General features: G+C 37.3%; 1 protein-coding gene across 1 annotated transcript in view; it reads right to left on the bottom strand.

Moving 5' to 3' along the window:
- Positions 1-16159, bottom strand: part of STK4 (serine/threonine kinase 4) — a 95761-nt gene that overhangs the window by 56157 nt on the left and 23445 nt on the right. The window contains exons 5-9 of the mRNA XM_059897130.1: positions 14837-15001; positions 11269-11436; positions 9482-9619; positions 6877-7005; positions 5960-6146 (exon numbers count right to left, since the gene is read on the bottom strand). Coding sequence (XP_059753113.1) covers positions 5960-6146; positions 6877-7005; positions 9482-9619; positions 11269-11436; positions 14837-15001 — 787 coding nt within the window. The remainder of the gene's footprint in view (positions 1-5959; positions 6147-6876; positions 7006-9481; positions 9620-11268; positions 11437-14836; positions 15002-16159) is intronic.

Here is a 16159-nt window from a genome sequence, read left to right on the forward strand (position 1 = left end):
GGTCTTGGCTCTTCTGCTACTATGTAATCACCAGCAAGTTACTTAGTCTCTTTGCAATTCAGTTTCTGCTTCTGTGAAAGGCCGGGGGTGGGCTGTGAAAACACCACACATCACGGTTGTAATGATTAAAATATATGAAATGCTTATAAAGGATTAAGCACCGCACCTGGTAGATATTAAGTGCCTAATCATTAATGATTATTATTAACAGTTATAATGTCTATCCTCTTAGGTATAATAAATAATTTATATATAAAAAACAATTGTTTGACATGTACACGCTGCTATATTTAAAATGTATAACCAACAAGGACCTACTGTATAGCACAGGGAACTCTGCTCAATATTATGTAACAACCTAAATGGGAAGAGAATTCGAAAAAGAATAGATACATGTATACGTTAAAAAAAAAAGAAGAGAAAAAAAACAACTGTTTCTTAAAAAAAAAAAAAGTTAGCTTTGGAATCCCCTCAAAAGCCAGCACCAGTCTTACCATGAATTTTGATGGGTTTTATGTTATGGATCTAATGCCCATTAACATAAGGGTAGGCTTCCAGAACAAATCATAAGTTCAGTAGAATGAAAAGACCATAGACTTCGGAGTTCTTTGAATTCCCAGCTCCCGTGTTTACTAGCCACGTGACCATAGCAAATGTTAGCCACTGAAAAAATCGCAATGTCTGGGTCAAACAGCTGATTAGACATGGCTCAAAAAGGAATTATAGAATTAGAAGATGAATCCAGGTCTAACACCCAGAAAGTGGCGCAGAGAGATTTAAAAAAATGGAAAATATAAAGGAGAAATTGCTGTAAAGGGAAGAAACTAAGGATACTGATAGCTGCTATTAATCCTTGTGGAAGGTAAACTGGTACAAACCTTCTGGAGGACAATATGGCAATACCTGCACATTAAATTGTTCAAACACTTCTGGAAATTTTTCCTAGGAAACATTAAAAGGAAGGCAAAATTTATATGTAGGATGTTCCCTGCAGAGTTATTTGTACTAGTGAAAAACTGGAAACAACCAAAATGCCCAGCAATGGGTAAATGACCAAAAAACACTGTTAAGTGTGATAAATATAAAAAGGACTATGCAACAACATGAAAAATGTATATGCTTATTCAGTAGAAATTAATCAGAAATTAGAATATCTAAGCAAATTATTACCATATAGGAACTATACAGGCATATGGTCAAGAACAGGAGTTCTTTGCTGGAGTGAGAGGACTTAGGGGTGAACTACTTTCTTTTGTAACAGTGCATTAATACTGTTGTAATACTGTTGGTATAAATAATTTTTAATACAGTAAATGAGAATAGAGGCATTTGAAATATCTAACTTTTCTAAGGTACTAGGTGAAACCCTATTTATTTTCACAAATTTTAACCTGTAGAAACTTCAGTTCTATATTAGTCATGAGTTATATAATTTTTATAAACAATTAGAGCTACAAGGGACAAGGAAAATAAAGAAGATTAACAACTCTTTATTTTTATTGATTAAGGCACTGAGGCCCATACAGGGAAAGAGAATTGTCCAATGTAACACAGATAGTTATTATCTGAGCCACGCTTGGTCAGACAGTCTCCTTTAAATGTTTAGAAATCAATATGAAGAAGTGGTCTAATGTCTGAGATCTGCTTTAAATTAATTCAGTTTGTTATTCTCTTTGGCGGAGAGCTGAAATATAACGGGCAGTGAGTTATTTTTGAAACTGGTTATATGTCCACAGGGGTCATGATATTATTCTGTGTAACTGTATATATTTTCATTTTCCATAATGAAAAGTTTCAGTAGCTCCTAAAATAATGAGTAAAGATCTCAGAATTAAGTGGCAAATCTATCTAACTTGTGACTCAAAACTGAATTACAAGACCTGAAACAGATTGTGAACTAAGTTTATTTAATGTCACTTAGCTGTGACTGTTGAGGTTTTTAAATGGGTTTTTCCCTCATGACTATAATAAAAGATGCATGTTTCTCATTAGACATGCTAAAACTATCCAAGTTCAGAAACTGAACAAACAACCCACTGAATTAATGAGCACTTAAAATACGAAAATTACATTTGGAACAAAATTAATTCTTTAAATTTAAAAAGGTGGATTTTCCATAACACGTACATGCACAACACATGTTAATGGGTCAGCCTAGTTATATTACACAGGGATTATAATCATCTGCATAATTAAACCCTTTAAAACAAGCAGAAGATATAGCATTCTGAGTCAACAAAAAGAAGTCAGCAGCTCACTGCTGCAAAACAAACCTTCCTAACAAATCACACGGGCTAGCTACTTAAAAGAGCAAAAGAAAAAATAAATTTAGTACGTATCATTCACTTGATAATTTACGTAACACCAAATCTTGAGTCCAGGGGATGAAACATACTGTAAGAACACATTTTCGATAAGAATTTAAAGAGACACTAGCAGGGAGTGACAATGTTTTAATACACTCTTTGTAAATATCCATTTTTAAGGCCATAAAAAACAGTGCAAGGAGGAAGAAGGGAGAAAAAAAGGATTCTTAAGGAAATGCAGAATTCAAAGTCCTAATTTACAGGATACACTATGATATCGGCAGTATTTTTGGTGGGATTTTTTTTCTCTGATAATAACTCTAGAAAATAATTTGGAAAATAAATAAAATTTAAAATACCTATAATCCCATTTCTACTTTTAATATTTGGTTTATTTTTCTCTGGCCTTCTGATTGGTTTTTTTCAGTCTTTTTTCTATGCACATATTAACATGTTAATTTATCTTTTTACTTTTGTAAAGCTAGAATATAATTTCTCTACGTCTTCAATTATTTTCTTGGGCCAAATTCCTAGAAGTGGAATTTACTGAGTGAAAGGTTTGAATTTTTTAAACTCTTGATATGCACTACATTCCGGAAAAGTTAGATCAATTTACACATCCATCAGCAGTATTACTACTCTTTCACCATTTGTATAATTCTGACCTGAAGCCAAACACACATGATGAGCCTTGGCCCCAAAATAGAAAAAAGAAAACAAGAAAAACTTTTCCCTTCAAAAACAAAGGGTTGATTATAAATACACAGACCTGGAAGGTGAAAATTCAAGGGGGCTGCCTGAGATCTAAAGCCCTGGAATGGTGTGTTCTAGCCACAATAAACCAGCTGCAGTTGCCCTGAACTCACTGCCACTTGGACTTTGTGGACACGGCTCCCTCTGCTGGAACATCTCCACCCACCCTACTCACTGCCAACCTTCCTGCCTTTTTCCTCCAGGAATCTGTCAGTAATCCCCAGCCTAAATTAAATACTCTTCCACTCTGCTTCGCCAACACCCTCAGATTACCTCTGTTTTAAAGCCCATTTCATATGCTGAAGTGTAATTAAATGGTCTGTCCCCAGACTAGACAGTGACTTCCTTCAGGGCAAGGACTGTTTCTTCATTCCCTGCTGTATCCTCAGCATCTAGCAAAGTACCTGGGATACAGTAGGCACTGAAGAGAAATTTATTGAATGAATTAATCAATCACAAAGCAGTAGGTCTAAAGCAGGAGTTAGAGAACTTTTTCTGTCTGTAAAGGATCAGACAGTAAACATTTCAGGCTTTGGGGGCCACACGGTCTCAGTCACAACTGCTCAGCTCTGCCTTTGTAGTGCAAAAGCAGTCATAGACAATAGCAAATGAATGGACATGGCTGTGTTTCAATAAAACTTTATTGCTAAAACCAGGTGTCAGGCCAGATTTGGCCTGTGGACATAGTTTGCCAATCAGTCCCTGGTTTCGAGGAAGAAACTCTAAATTTTAAAAAGGGAAGGAAAATATTATTTATATGTGGAATCTAAAAAAATGGTACAGGGCTTCTCTGGTGGCGCAGTGGTTGGGAATCTGCCTGCCAATGCAGGGCACACGGGTTCGAGCCCTGGTCTGGGAAGATCCCACATGCCATGGAGCAACTAGGCCCGTGAGCCACAACTACTGAGCCTGCGCGTCTGGAGCCTGTGCTCCGCAACAAGAGAGGCCGCGACAGTGAGAGGCCCGCGCACCGCAATGAAGAGTGGCCCCCACTTGTCGCAACTGGAGAAAGCCCTGGCACAGAAACGAAGACCCAACACAGCCAAAAATAAATAATAAATAAATAATAAATAAATTTTAAAAAAAAACTGATGAAAATTTATTAAAAAAAAAAATGGTACAAATGAACTTATTTACCAAACAGAAATAGTCACAGATATAGAAAACAAACTTATGGTTACCAAGGGGGAAAGGAGGGGGGAGGGATAAATTGGGAGATTGGGATTGACATATACACACTACTATATGTAAAATAGATAACTAATAAGGATCTACTGTATAGCCCAGGGAACTCAACTCAATACTCTGTAATGACCTGTATGGGAAAAGAATCTAAAAAAGCATGGTTATATGTATATGTATAACTGATTCACAGCAGAAATTAACACAACATTGTAAATCAACTATATGCCAATAAAAATTAATTAAAAATAAAGCAAAAGAAAAAAGGAGGGCTTCCCTGGTGGCACAGTGGTTGAGAATCTGCCTGCCAATGCAGGGGACACGGGTTTGAGCCCTGGTCTGGGAAGATCCCACATGCCGCGGAGCAACTGGGCCCGTGAGCCACAATTACTGAGCTCAATTACTGAGCGTGTCTGGTGCCTGTGCTCCGCAACAAGAGAGGCCGCGATAGTGAGAGGCCCGCGCACCGCGATGAAGAGTGGCCCCCGCTTGCCGCAACTAGAGAAAGCCCTCACACAGAAACGAAGACCCAACACAGCCATAAAAAAAAAAATAAAGAAAGAAAGAAAGAAAGAAAAAAGGAAAGAAAAAAAAAGATGATGAAAAGATCATAGAGACTTAATGCTTTAAACCTACGCAAAGCTCAGGCTAAATTGTACGTTTAGAACTCAATTATTATTACCACTTTGTACTCCCAAATTCCTTTTCTCCATGACTTGTTCTGTAATGCACAGAGTAAAGGGAAAGGAAACAACTGAAGGGAGAAGAGAGGATGGCCCTCTTCAACGGGAACTGAGCACAGGTGTTAGACCTCAGTCATAGGCCAAATAAAAATGATCAACAGCATAAGAAAAGCAGCAGAGATGGGTTTACACTAGAAGGGACTGGATAGGACTCTTCAATTTGTACATTCACCCTTAACAGATTGACTGAGAATTCGTAAGTCTGGTTTAGACACACAGAGTATCGTGAAAACAGACTGAAGATAATATGTATGATAAATAGCTCAGAATTTCACTACACTTTGAATTATGCATCAAAACAACGTATGTGCTACGTAGAAGTAAAATGTATAATAATGAAAGCACAAAGGAGAGGAGGGAGAAGCAAAAGAAGATATGCAAATGACCAAGAAATACATGAAAACATGCTCAAAAGCATCAGTCATTAGGAAAATGTAAATTAAAACCACTATGAAATACCACTATGCACCTACTAGATCATCTACATGTACAAAGCCTGCCCATACCAAGTGCTGGCCCAGATGTAGAACCATTGGAACTATCATACATTGATCTGGGCAATATAAATTAAACAGTCACATAATCACTTAAATCAATAACAATCACTATAAATTAAACAAAAATAAAATAAACAATCACTTTGGAAAAAAGAAACAAAAAACAAATGTATGTGCTCACCTCCACAGATCAAGGAAAAGAAGGAAAAAGTGACAACATTCAACGAGAGAATGGCCGTTCAGGTTTGAAAGTCAATCCCTTCTTGTTGTTGATGCTTTCCTGCCTCTGATTCCACATGCCGGCTTCCTCCCTCCCCGAACCCTCCACTGCTGCCCCAACCCTCCAACACTCTTACTCCTTTGCTTGTGACAACAGACAGGAGCTTCAAGACTGAGTCCATGTGGACCATGAGAATCTGCTCGCTCTGGAATGTGCGTGGTCTGCCTGCGAAGTTAGTCTGTTTAATCAGAGCCTTACTTTTCATAGTGCCTTCCTCTTCCTCCTCCTCTGAGTTGATCACCATGGTGCCCAGCTGAGATGGCAATGTGTCATCGTGTTCGATCATAGTATTGGCCCCATCACTGATGGTGCTGGCTACTCGGACAGTGCCCATCTCGTCCCCTGCTGCTCGGACCATCGTGCCAGAATCCATTTCATCCTCCTCCTGGAAAAGGACGAAATCTCAAATGAGGGCTGATTAAATCAAAAGATTGAGTTTTCTGTATGTATAGCTGATTCACTTTGCTGTGGAGCGGAAGCTGACACACCATTTGAAGCCATTATACTCCAATAAAAAAAAAAAATTAAAAAAAAAAAGATTGAGTTTTCTGAATTACTCTTACTCATCTTGGTGCAAATATTTCTGGATTTGATGCTTACTTGGGTTCTAAACCCAACTTGTAGAACCGAGAGCACTCTTTTTTAATTGAACTATAATTGATGTACCATATTATATATGTTACAGGTGTAAAAGACATTGGGTCACGATTTTTAAAGGTTATACTCCACTGACAGTACTCTTATTCAACCAAAGAAGATCATCCATATGTAAAGTCTACATATTTAGTATGGATCCTAGATGCCCCAAAAGGGCATGGGAAAATCCAGTCTCAGACCTGAGTATTCTCTTTCCCGAATAAAAAGTTAAACTGAAGAAAAAATATGGAGGCAAAAGAATAAAATGTGGAAGTGTCTGAGGAAGCACTGAGAGATGAACAGACACAGACCCAGCAAGCCTCTAGCAAGCCCTGGTCCCAGACAGGACACGGTCAGCAAGAAGAGCCTCCAGTTCCAGGTGGAACCCACATCTCCAGCTCATCTTACCTGGCTGGCAATCATGAAATAACAAGCACTGATGCCCGAGGCCCACCACAACGCCCGCCACTGCCACTCACTGAGTTTTCTTCATCGTCCTGGTCCACCTCCCGCTGCTGGGCTTCCTGGCGTTTCAGCTTCACGTCCATGGCTTCGTTAATTAAATCCCGCAGTATGGACACTCCTTTGGCACTCTTGACAAATGGGTGCTTAGCAAGAAAGTTGAAGACGGTTTATATGGCACCAGTGCCAAAACACTGCCTGGCACACAGTAGGCACTTGACAATCTTTGTTGAATCTATCAGTGAATCTAATCTTTCTCTTTATGCTTTGGACTACAGCTAACCCACACTTGCTTTATAACTGTCAGCAGGTGCATTCAGGCTTTGCCCATCTTTTCTGGCTTGGCTGGAATGTTTCCTCCATTTCTCTCTACCAACTCTGGAGATTCTCAACAGGCTGGCACTGCCCCCTAGAGGAAGTTCTGTAAACATCTTGGGAGCTTGTTGCTACAATGTTTGGAGAACACAAACTACATGGGACATAGGAAAGGGGGCAGGGACACAAGTAATCCCATAACGTGTGGAACAGTCTTATACAACAACGAACCATAGCACATTCTCCATATCTTTAAAATGTCTCAGAGTACATATACACTTTGATAAATAATGCTGACGAACTTTTTCAAGAGATAAGCAAAAAGTCTAGTAATTTGGGAGGTGATTTTGGAGAGGGGGCTTAAGCGGAATAAAGACATTGTTTAGAAATCACTGAATAGTTTACTCCTGCTTATTCTTTCTATTCAATGTCCCATAGCATTTCCAACTATGTATTTAGGTAAAAAGGATTTTAGTGCCAAAGTGTAGTTACTACAGAAATACTAAAACTGGTCACTAATATGTAACAGATGTAGGCCCCAATATTATTCAATCTGCAAAGATACTTGAAACACAGGGATATTGCTGACTTTCCTTCACAGAAATAGTTTAAAGTTTTTAATGTTAATACCATCTTATATTTTTGTTGTCTGCCTTTGTAACACAGTAAGAAATCTATACTGTGAAAGTTACATGTGGAAATTCTTTTTTTTTGGGGGGGAGCATTGCCTGTTGTTTTCCAAACTTATTCTGACATTGTCCTCAGTGTTTATCTGTAATCCATTCTCTGTTCCCCAGCACCCGTCAGAGGATATGGGCTCCAAGGTCTTTGCAAGGACCCTAGAGGCGGACAGTATACCTCAACGTGTGGTAAGATCGAAATACAGAAGATATCTTGTCCATAAAACCGCATCAGTACCCCATCCAGGCAGGAAAAGAATTTGCCACTGCTCTTAGAAATAAGACCCAGCTCGTTTGCAAGAATATCATATTTCCTTGTTCTCACCACTGGGCAAGTCTATAAGATCATTTCCCTCCTCTTATCATATATAAATGAGTCTGCCCTGTAATTACTTAACATTAGATTTCTGTTAGTGTCCATACACTCATTTTCCTGTGTTTCTTGAATGGAAAGGTTTCTGTTCTTCTTACTGCTCTTAAATCTAAACTCATTCATGATGCTAGATACAGTTGTCTCATTACTTCATTATGTCTATAAATTGAAAAGCTGGAGCATTTCTATATTGACATTTGTATTATTATAAATTATTATTCTTATATTTCTCCATCATAGCACCAACATTACCCTGATTCTTTTTAAACTTTGGGCATAAATAGATTTTAGCATCTATGAGTTTCATTCCAAAAGGATTATAAATGTTATATAAATGTTAAAAAAATATGTATTGGTTATAAAAAGGGGGCATTGGATCTGACATGACCGAAAACCATTGGCCTAGCTCAGTAATAGCAGATATTTGTCAAATCTATTATATACTATCTTTAATATGCATAAAGCATTGTTCAAAGTCATACATATTATATCACTTAATCTTCACAACCAACATATGGGGCAGGTACTTGATTTCCACTGTATAGATAAGAAAACTAAAGTAACAGAGAGGTTATGTTACTTGCCCAAGGTCATAGAGCTAGCAAACAGGGAGCCACGATTCAAACCCCAGGACAGGCTCCAGAATCCAAGCTCCTAACTATTAAGCATACTGCCTGCCAAACCCCACCCATCCTTCAAGGCCCAAGCACACAGGTTACCTCCTCCAGGAAAGCAGTCCTGGTATCTCTAGTCCAAAGTGGCCTCTTTCCACCCTGAGCTACAACAGCACCTACCATTGATCCCAGTTCTCTGTCAGAACTGGGTATCTTTAATGGCACTCCTGCTTTGGGATCAAAAAGACTTAGGTTCTAATCCTGGCTTTGCTGTTTACCAGCTGAGCGGCTCTAAATGAGTTAACCTCTCTAAATCTTCATTTTCTCACCTATAAAAGTAAATTAATATCCCTCTCTCACAGGGTGTATGTGATGATTAAATGGCACAACATGCAAAGTATCTAGCACACAGTAGGTGCTCAATAAATGTCAGTTCCTGTTCTCTAATCCCATAGAGCCCTGTATTTTCTTATTATCTTGTTCAATGATTTAACTTTATTCTCTATGTCTTTTCTAAGCAGTTACATTCAAAGGGAATATTTTATACCTCTTTACCATCTCCATGTAGGTGGGTTAACAGCATCTTTTGGTCAGCCTGTGAATGAAACAGAAAGAGGCAGCACCCCAGGGTGATTCATACCTGTAGGAGTTGAGTGGCCGTGGCTCTCTGCTCAGGGCTCTTTATGAGACACTGCTTCACAAAATCCATGAAGCTATCTGACCACAGTTCTGGCTTTCGGAATGTGGGAGGTGGGTTGGTAGGAATCATGAAGATTGCCTAGTTTTAAAAAAAAAAAATTTGGCAAAATAAAAGTGATGCTCCAATAAAAATGTGACTGGAAATACATTTAGAGTTTGGTAAAATGATTTTTCTCTTCTCCACTACAAGCCCATCCAAATTACAACAAAAATCCAGGTATCTCAAAGTAGATCACTATAACAAATATAATAATAGTGAAAAAGTTTGAAATATTGCAAGAATTACCAAAATGTGACACAGAGACACAAAGTGAGCAAATGCTGTTGGAAAAATGGCGCTGATAGGGACTTCCCTGGTGGTCCAGTGGTTAAGGATCCGCCTTCCAATGCAGGGGACGTGGATTTGGTCCCTGGTCAGGGAACTAAGATCCCACATGCCGCGGGGCAACTAAGCCCACACGCCGCAACTACTGAGCCCGCGTGCTCTAGGGCTGCGTGTCACAACTAGAGAGAAGCCCGCACGCTGCAACAAAGAGCCCACATGCCGCAACTAAGACCCAACTCAGCCAAACAAATAAATTAATTTTAAAAAATAGTCTTTTAAAAAAAAAGAAAAATAAAAATGGCACTGATAGACTTTCTTAACTCAGGGTTGCCACAAACCTTCAATTTGTCAAAAACTCAATAGAGTGAAGCACAATAAAATGAGGTATGTCTGTATTATTTATTGAGTTTCCAATAAAAGAGGTACAGCTTTTTAAAAACATAAAACTCTTTGCAATTAGCAGCTTAAATTATATTCTTTAAATCTAAAAATATAACGAGTAAATCTTCCCACCCTTCTCCACTTCTGCCCCCCGAAAAAGACAGGAGCTTATCTCTGGGCACATGAATACTTTTTAAAAAACTGTTAAGTCTATTAATAGAAGGACTACTTAATCAGAAGAGAGGGGGTGCTGAGTTGGGCAGTATGGAGAAGACTACAGAGCCACTGAAGAAGGTAGGGTCAAGGTCTTGTAACAGTGCTATCATGAGGGGTTCTAGGGGTGGGGAAAGCCTGGAAACTGCTTAGCGTAGCAACACTGAAGGAGTTTCAATGGAGACCAAACCTATGGGCCCTTCATACTCTAAAAGTGGATGGAAGTTGGAGAGTACAGAGCCGCTAGAACTTACACATGTAAATACCTATAAGGGCCAGGCAGGAAAAAGACAACAAATGAATCAGACTGGGTGTCAGTGACATGAGTTTAAAAAAATAGTCTACTTTCCTCTTAATACTACTATAAAAAACATTAGAGAAAACACTGCAATAAGTGATACTTGGTGAATAGGGAATCGTGGAGACTGATAAAGTGGAAAGCCCGTGCCCTGTATAAAGGAGAGGACTGCTGCTCAGCTCCAGTTAGTGTTGTTATGTTAAAATGTGAGCACCTGAACTATTAAAAACATATACACTGTACAAGTCAACCACGCATCTCCTGGCCCACGTCCTGCCAGAGGGCTATTAATACACAACCTCTAGAATGGAGAGGGGTGGATTACACTTGACTTAATTAGTGACTACAACTAGTGGAAGTGTATCATCATCTGGAGGCTAGACTGACACTTATCAATTATTTACAATTAATTCATTTATTGTTTGGTACCTAACCAAGTAAGTCATTTAACTAAGTTTCTAATGATCACTGGTAACTAACCACCCCACTGGTTTTCTGCCCATTTCCTTACCCTCATTGGATGGATATCGGCATATGGGGGTTTTCCTTCAGCCATTTCTATGGCTGTTATTCCCAACGACCAGATGTCTGCCACACAGTTGTACCCAATTTCCTGAATCACTTCTGGAGCCATCCAAAATGGTGTTCCTATCACTGTATTTCGCTTGGCCATGGTATCCTAAAATAGAAAGGAGAGAGATCAACACTAAGCAATAAAACTGTTGAGAAAAAGAGTCCCTTCCAACAATAAGAAATGTCTTAGATTTGAAATACATACACAAACCATACTCAAGCATGATTGATCAAGCAAGTCACAAAAGAAATTCAAATGACATGGAAACATAAAAGATTCTCAATCAATTATTAAAACACAAAAAATAATCAATCAATTAATGAAACACTAAAATGAGATTGATTACTAATAACTATTGCTGATAATAACATAGATTAAAATACAAAATACAGGCACTAAAATACAATGTTATAGGAGCATAAACTGATACAATGTTTTAGTATGCAACTTGGCGATATTTATTAACTTTATATGTCCATATCCTTTGATTCAAATCTATTTCTAGAAATGTGTCCTATATATAAGTACCCCAAGATATATGCACAAGTAGTGTAGAAACATTTGTAATAGAAGGGGGGGAAAAAAGAAAAAAGGAAACAACACAAATAACCAACAAAAGGAAGTAAGTTAAATATAATAAATATCCATACAATGAAAAAAAAGGACCTAGATACACCTTTCTGACATGGAAAAAATGTACAAGACACATTGTGAAGCAAAAAACTTATGTTCAAAATTATATATAATACAGCCTTGTCTTTGTAAAAGAAAAACAATGATCAGAACAACAATAAAACAACAACCAATAACAATAAACACTGTTGTTATATGGACAGCAAAAAAAAATCTCCAAGTAATATACACCAAACTATTAACAAGAGTCATATCTAGAAGACAGAATTACGAAAGACTTTTACTTTCCATCCCGTATAATTTTGTAAAACTCAGCTGGATTATGTGAGTGTGTATTACATGTGCAATCAGGAAATTTTAAAAAGAGAAGATTTAAAAAAGAGAAAATATGTGTGTACATATATATGTACACATATGATTTTCTTTTTTATAATATATATATTTTTTTTATATAATATTATACTGTATATATATATAGTCTTACTTTGGGGCTTAAATAATATATGAATATAGTACACATGGGCAAATAACTACTTGCATACTTTCCCAGAATAGCATGGCCCTAATGAAAGAGAACCTTCCTAGAATTCCTGTGTTTTAGGAAGAGAAGGATTTTAAACAGAACTAAATAGACAACAGGACTTCCCATCATCATCACCGATGTTCCTTCTAAAATGGCTATCACTTAAGTTAGGTTATGCCAGTCAGGAGCAAACAACAGGTAATATTTTTAAATTGATCTCACTTTGTCAGTCCTATGTAAAAAATTAACAAAGGAACTAACTTACTGCTTAAGTCATTTCCTTTGCTCTGAAACTTCAAATCTGCACCATTCAAGTGGTGATAGTCAACGTTGTTGTCAAGGATTATTTCCAATTAGAAATGGATATCTGGATAACTAAACATATTTTGAACATTAAGAGTAATGAGTAGATACTAACCTAACTAGATCTGTATTACAAAGTTATATTAGTATAGTAGCATAGCAATGGAAAATATTAAGTCCAGAAACAGATTATGGTATACAAACACACACATACACAACCCTATATGTATATAAGTGTATAATTTGAAGATATGATTAAAACGTCATTTTTAAATCAGCAAGCAAAGGATAGATTATGGGGGGGGGGTGGAAAGCACTGGGCAACTGTCTATTCATTTGTAAGATTCTACACTTAAATTCCTACCTTATGCTTTCACCAAAGTAAGTTCAAATAGGTTGAAAATTTAAATACAAAGAACAAAATCCAAAAAGTACTAAAGGAAAGTATAGATGAATAGCTATAAAATGTTGAAGCAGAAAAGGATTTAAAGCATAACATCATGAAGATGGCAATGTTTTCCAAATTGATTTACGATTCAACACAACCTCAACACAATTCAATTCAATCCCAACCAAAATCTCAATGACGTCCCAGTGTTTGTGCTTTTACTGTCATATCCAAAAAATCACTGCCAAGACCAATGCCAAGGAGCATTTTCCCTATGTTTTCTTCTAGGAGTTTTTGGGTTTCAGGCCTCATATTTAGGTTTTTTAATCCATTTTGAGTTAATTTTTGTGAGTGGTGTAAGAAAGGGGTCCAGTTTCATTCTTTTGCAAATGAATATCTAGTTTTCCCAAGACCATTTATTGGAGAGACCATCTTTTCCCACTGAGCATTCTTGGCTCCGTTGTCAAATATTAGTTGACCGTATAAACATGAGTTTATTTCTGGGCTCTTGATTCTGTTCCATTGGTCTATATGTCTATTTTTATGCCAATACCATCCTGTTTTGATTACTTTAGCTTTGTAATAGAGTTTGCAATCAAGAAGTGTGAAACCTCCAGCTTTGTTCTCCTTTCTCAGGACTGCTTTGGCTATTTGGGGCCTTTTGTGGTCCCATATGAATTTTAAGATTGTTATTTTCTATTTCTGTGAAAAAAGTCTCAGTTACTAAATGCAATTGATATTTTAAATTGTGATATCTTTTACACAGCACCAGGAGAATTTTTTTTCAATTTGGTTTCCTTATTAAGATTGTAATTTAGATAATACTGTTTAGTACTGTTTACTTATGTGCTAACAACAAAATCTTTGGAAGGGCCCACAAATCACAGTATGGAATAAGTTCCTGAGCTTTTTTTAAAATATCAAAGCAATTTTTGTGCTGTTGCAATACCTATGAAACTCCCTAACATGTTCCAGGCAGATTTAAAATTGTTAAAAATAAAACCTGTATATAATACCAGCTCTAAACAAACAAACAAACTATATATGTATATATTTTTCTACTACCCAAGAAAAATGACAGACAACATTGTTGCAAATTTTAGTATATATCTGTCCAGAACTCCTTCTATTTTTCTACACATATTTCACACATATTATCTGATTTTACAAAATCAGGTAATTTTAGACTTCCTGTTTTAAAACAAGGTTTATTTCATTGCCATGCACTACTGAGGTAGGAGGAAAATCAAGAGTCTGTATTTTGGAACCAAATGAGGGGAGCGTTTTCAGTAAAGCCAACTGCCACCTGGAGGCTGAATGAGATGACATTCTGTCTTATTCAAGGAAAGCCATTTAGATTTAATTCTTCTTCCTTTTATAAATATGATGATGTAGCCCAGTAGAATGTAAACTTCTACTCCATTATTTCCTGTTTTAGTTTTTATCTTTATCAAAGCTAAACAAAGTTAAACTATGGGACCTGAACTCCAGGAAAGGATCTAAAATAACCTACCAGCTCCTTTGTAACCTATTGGTACATTTTTAAAGTTCTTAAAATTCAATTATTTCAAGTACTATATTTTTAAATAAATAAATACAAGGAACTTCTTCTCAAGAAAGACCTGAAAGTTATCTATACAAGTAACATTTTTACTTACTGTAAGTTGACCTGCTACCCCAAAATCTGCAAGTTTGGCATGACCTTCTGTATTTAGCAAAATATTTCCTGCCTTGATATCTCGGTGTATTTTTCTCATAAAATGAAGGTATTCCAGTCCCTTAAGTGTTGACTGTAATATTGTAGCTATTTCATCTTCTGTTAACTGAAAAAAGAATGAGAAGTTAAAATTCTATTAGTTTACATCAGCACATTTGAAAAAGGAAAAAAAAAAAAAAGACCCAAACTCCTTTCCTAGAATATACGACCTTATTCAACGTGTGAACAGCATTTGACAGCTTATAATACCATCGCTATGCTGACCACTCCCAAAGTTATATTTCCAGCTCAGATCTCTCCCCAAATATCAGATTCATATATTTGCCCACACAACGCCTCCAAATGAATACCTAACAAGCATCATAAGCATAACATGCCAAAATCAAATTCTTTATTTTTACCACCACCCTATCCCTTTCTTTACCACCCACTCACCTACTCTACTCTTCCCACGGTCTTCTCTCTCTCAGTAAAAGGCAATTTCATTCTTCCAGTTGCTCTGGCCAAAAACCTTGAGGTCATCCTTGGCTCTTCTCTATCTTCAAAATATATGCAACTATATCCTCTGTAATCACCCAGATCCAAGCCACTATCATGCCCTGCCAGAACTATTCTAATAATCTCCTAACTGGTCTCATTGCTTCTGCCCTTGACCCTCTACATTGTATTTTCCACACAGCAGCCATAATGAACCGTTTAAAATGTAAGCCATATCTGCTCAAAATCATCCAGTGGCTTCCTAAGTCACTCAGAATTAAAGCCAGTCCTCACCAAGGCCTTACCTTATCTAGCTCCCAGCTACCTTCATCTTCTATCACCTTCTACCTTGCTCATCCTGTTTCAGCCACATAGGCTACCCTGCTATTCCTTGAACACTCTAAACACACTACCACTTCTGGGCCTTTTTATCTGCTGTTCTCTCTGCCTGCAGTGCCCTTCAACTAGATTTCTGGATGAGTTGGTCCCTTACTTCACTGTCTCTGCCCAAATGTCGCCTCATCAGAAAATCAGAGAGGCCTTCGCTAGCTCCCTCCATTCCTAGATCATTCTCTATCCCCTTATCCTACTTATTGGTCATTGCAGCATCATCACCACTTGACATACTATACATTATCTGTATACCTATTTATGTGACGTCTTCCCTATTAGAAACATAAGCTCCATTTTAAAATGTCTTTGATTTGCTTACTATTGAATCCCTAGCACCAACAAAGCCACCTAGCACACCGTAGGTCCTGAAAAAATATTTGCTGAATGATGATGA

The sequence above is a fragment of the Balaenoptera ricei genome, chromosome 15 (assembly GCF_028023285.1).
Source record: "Balaenoptera ricei isolate mBalRic1 chromosome 15, mBalRic1.hap2, whole genome shotgun sequence".
Taxonomy (NCBI): Eukaryota; Metazoa; Chordata; class Mammalia; order Artiodactyla; family Balaenopteridae; genus Balaenoptera; species Balaenoptera ricei.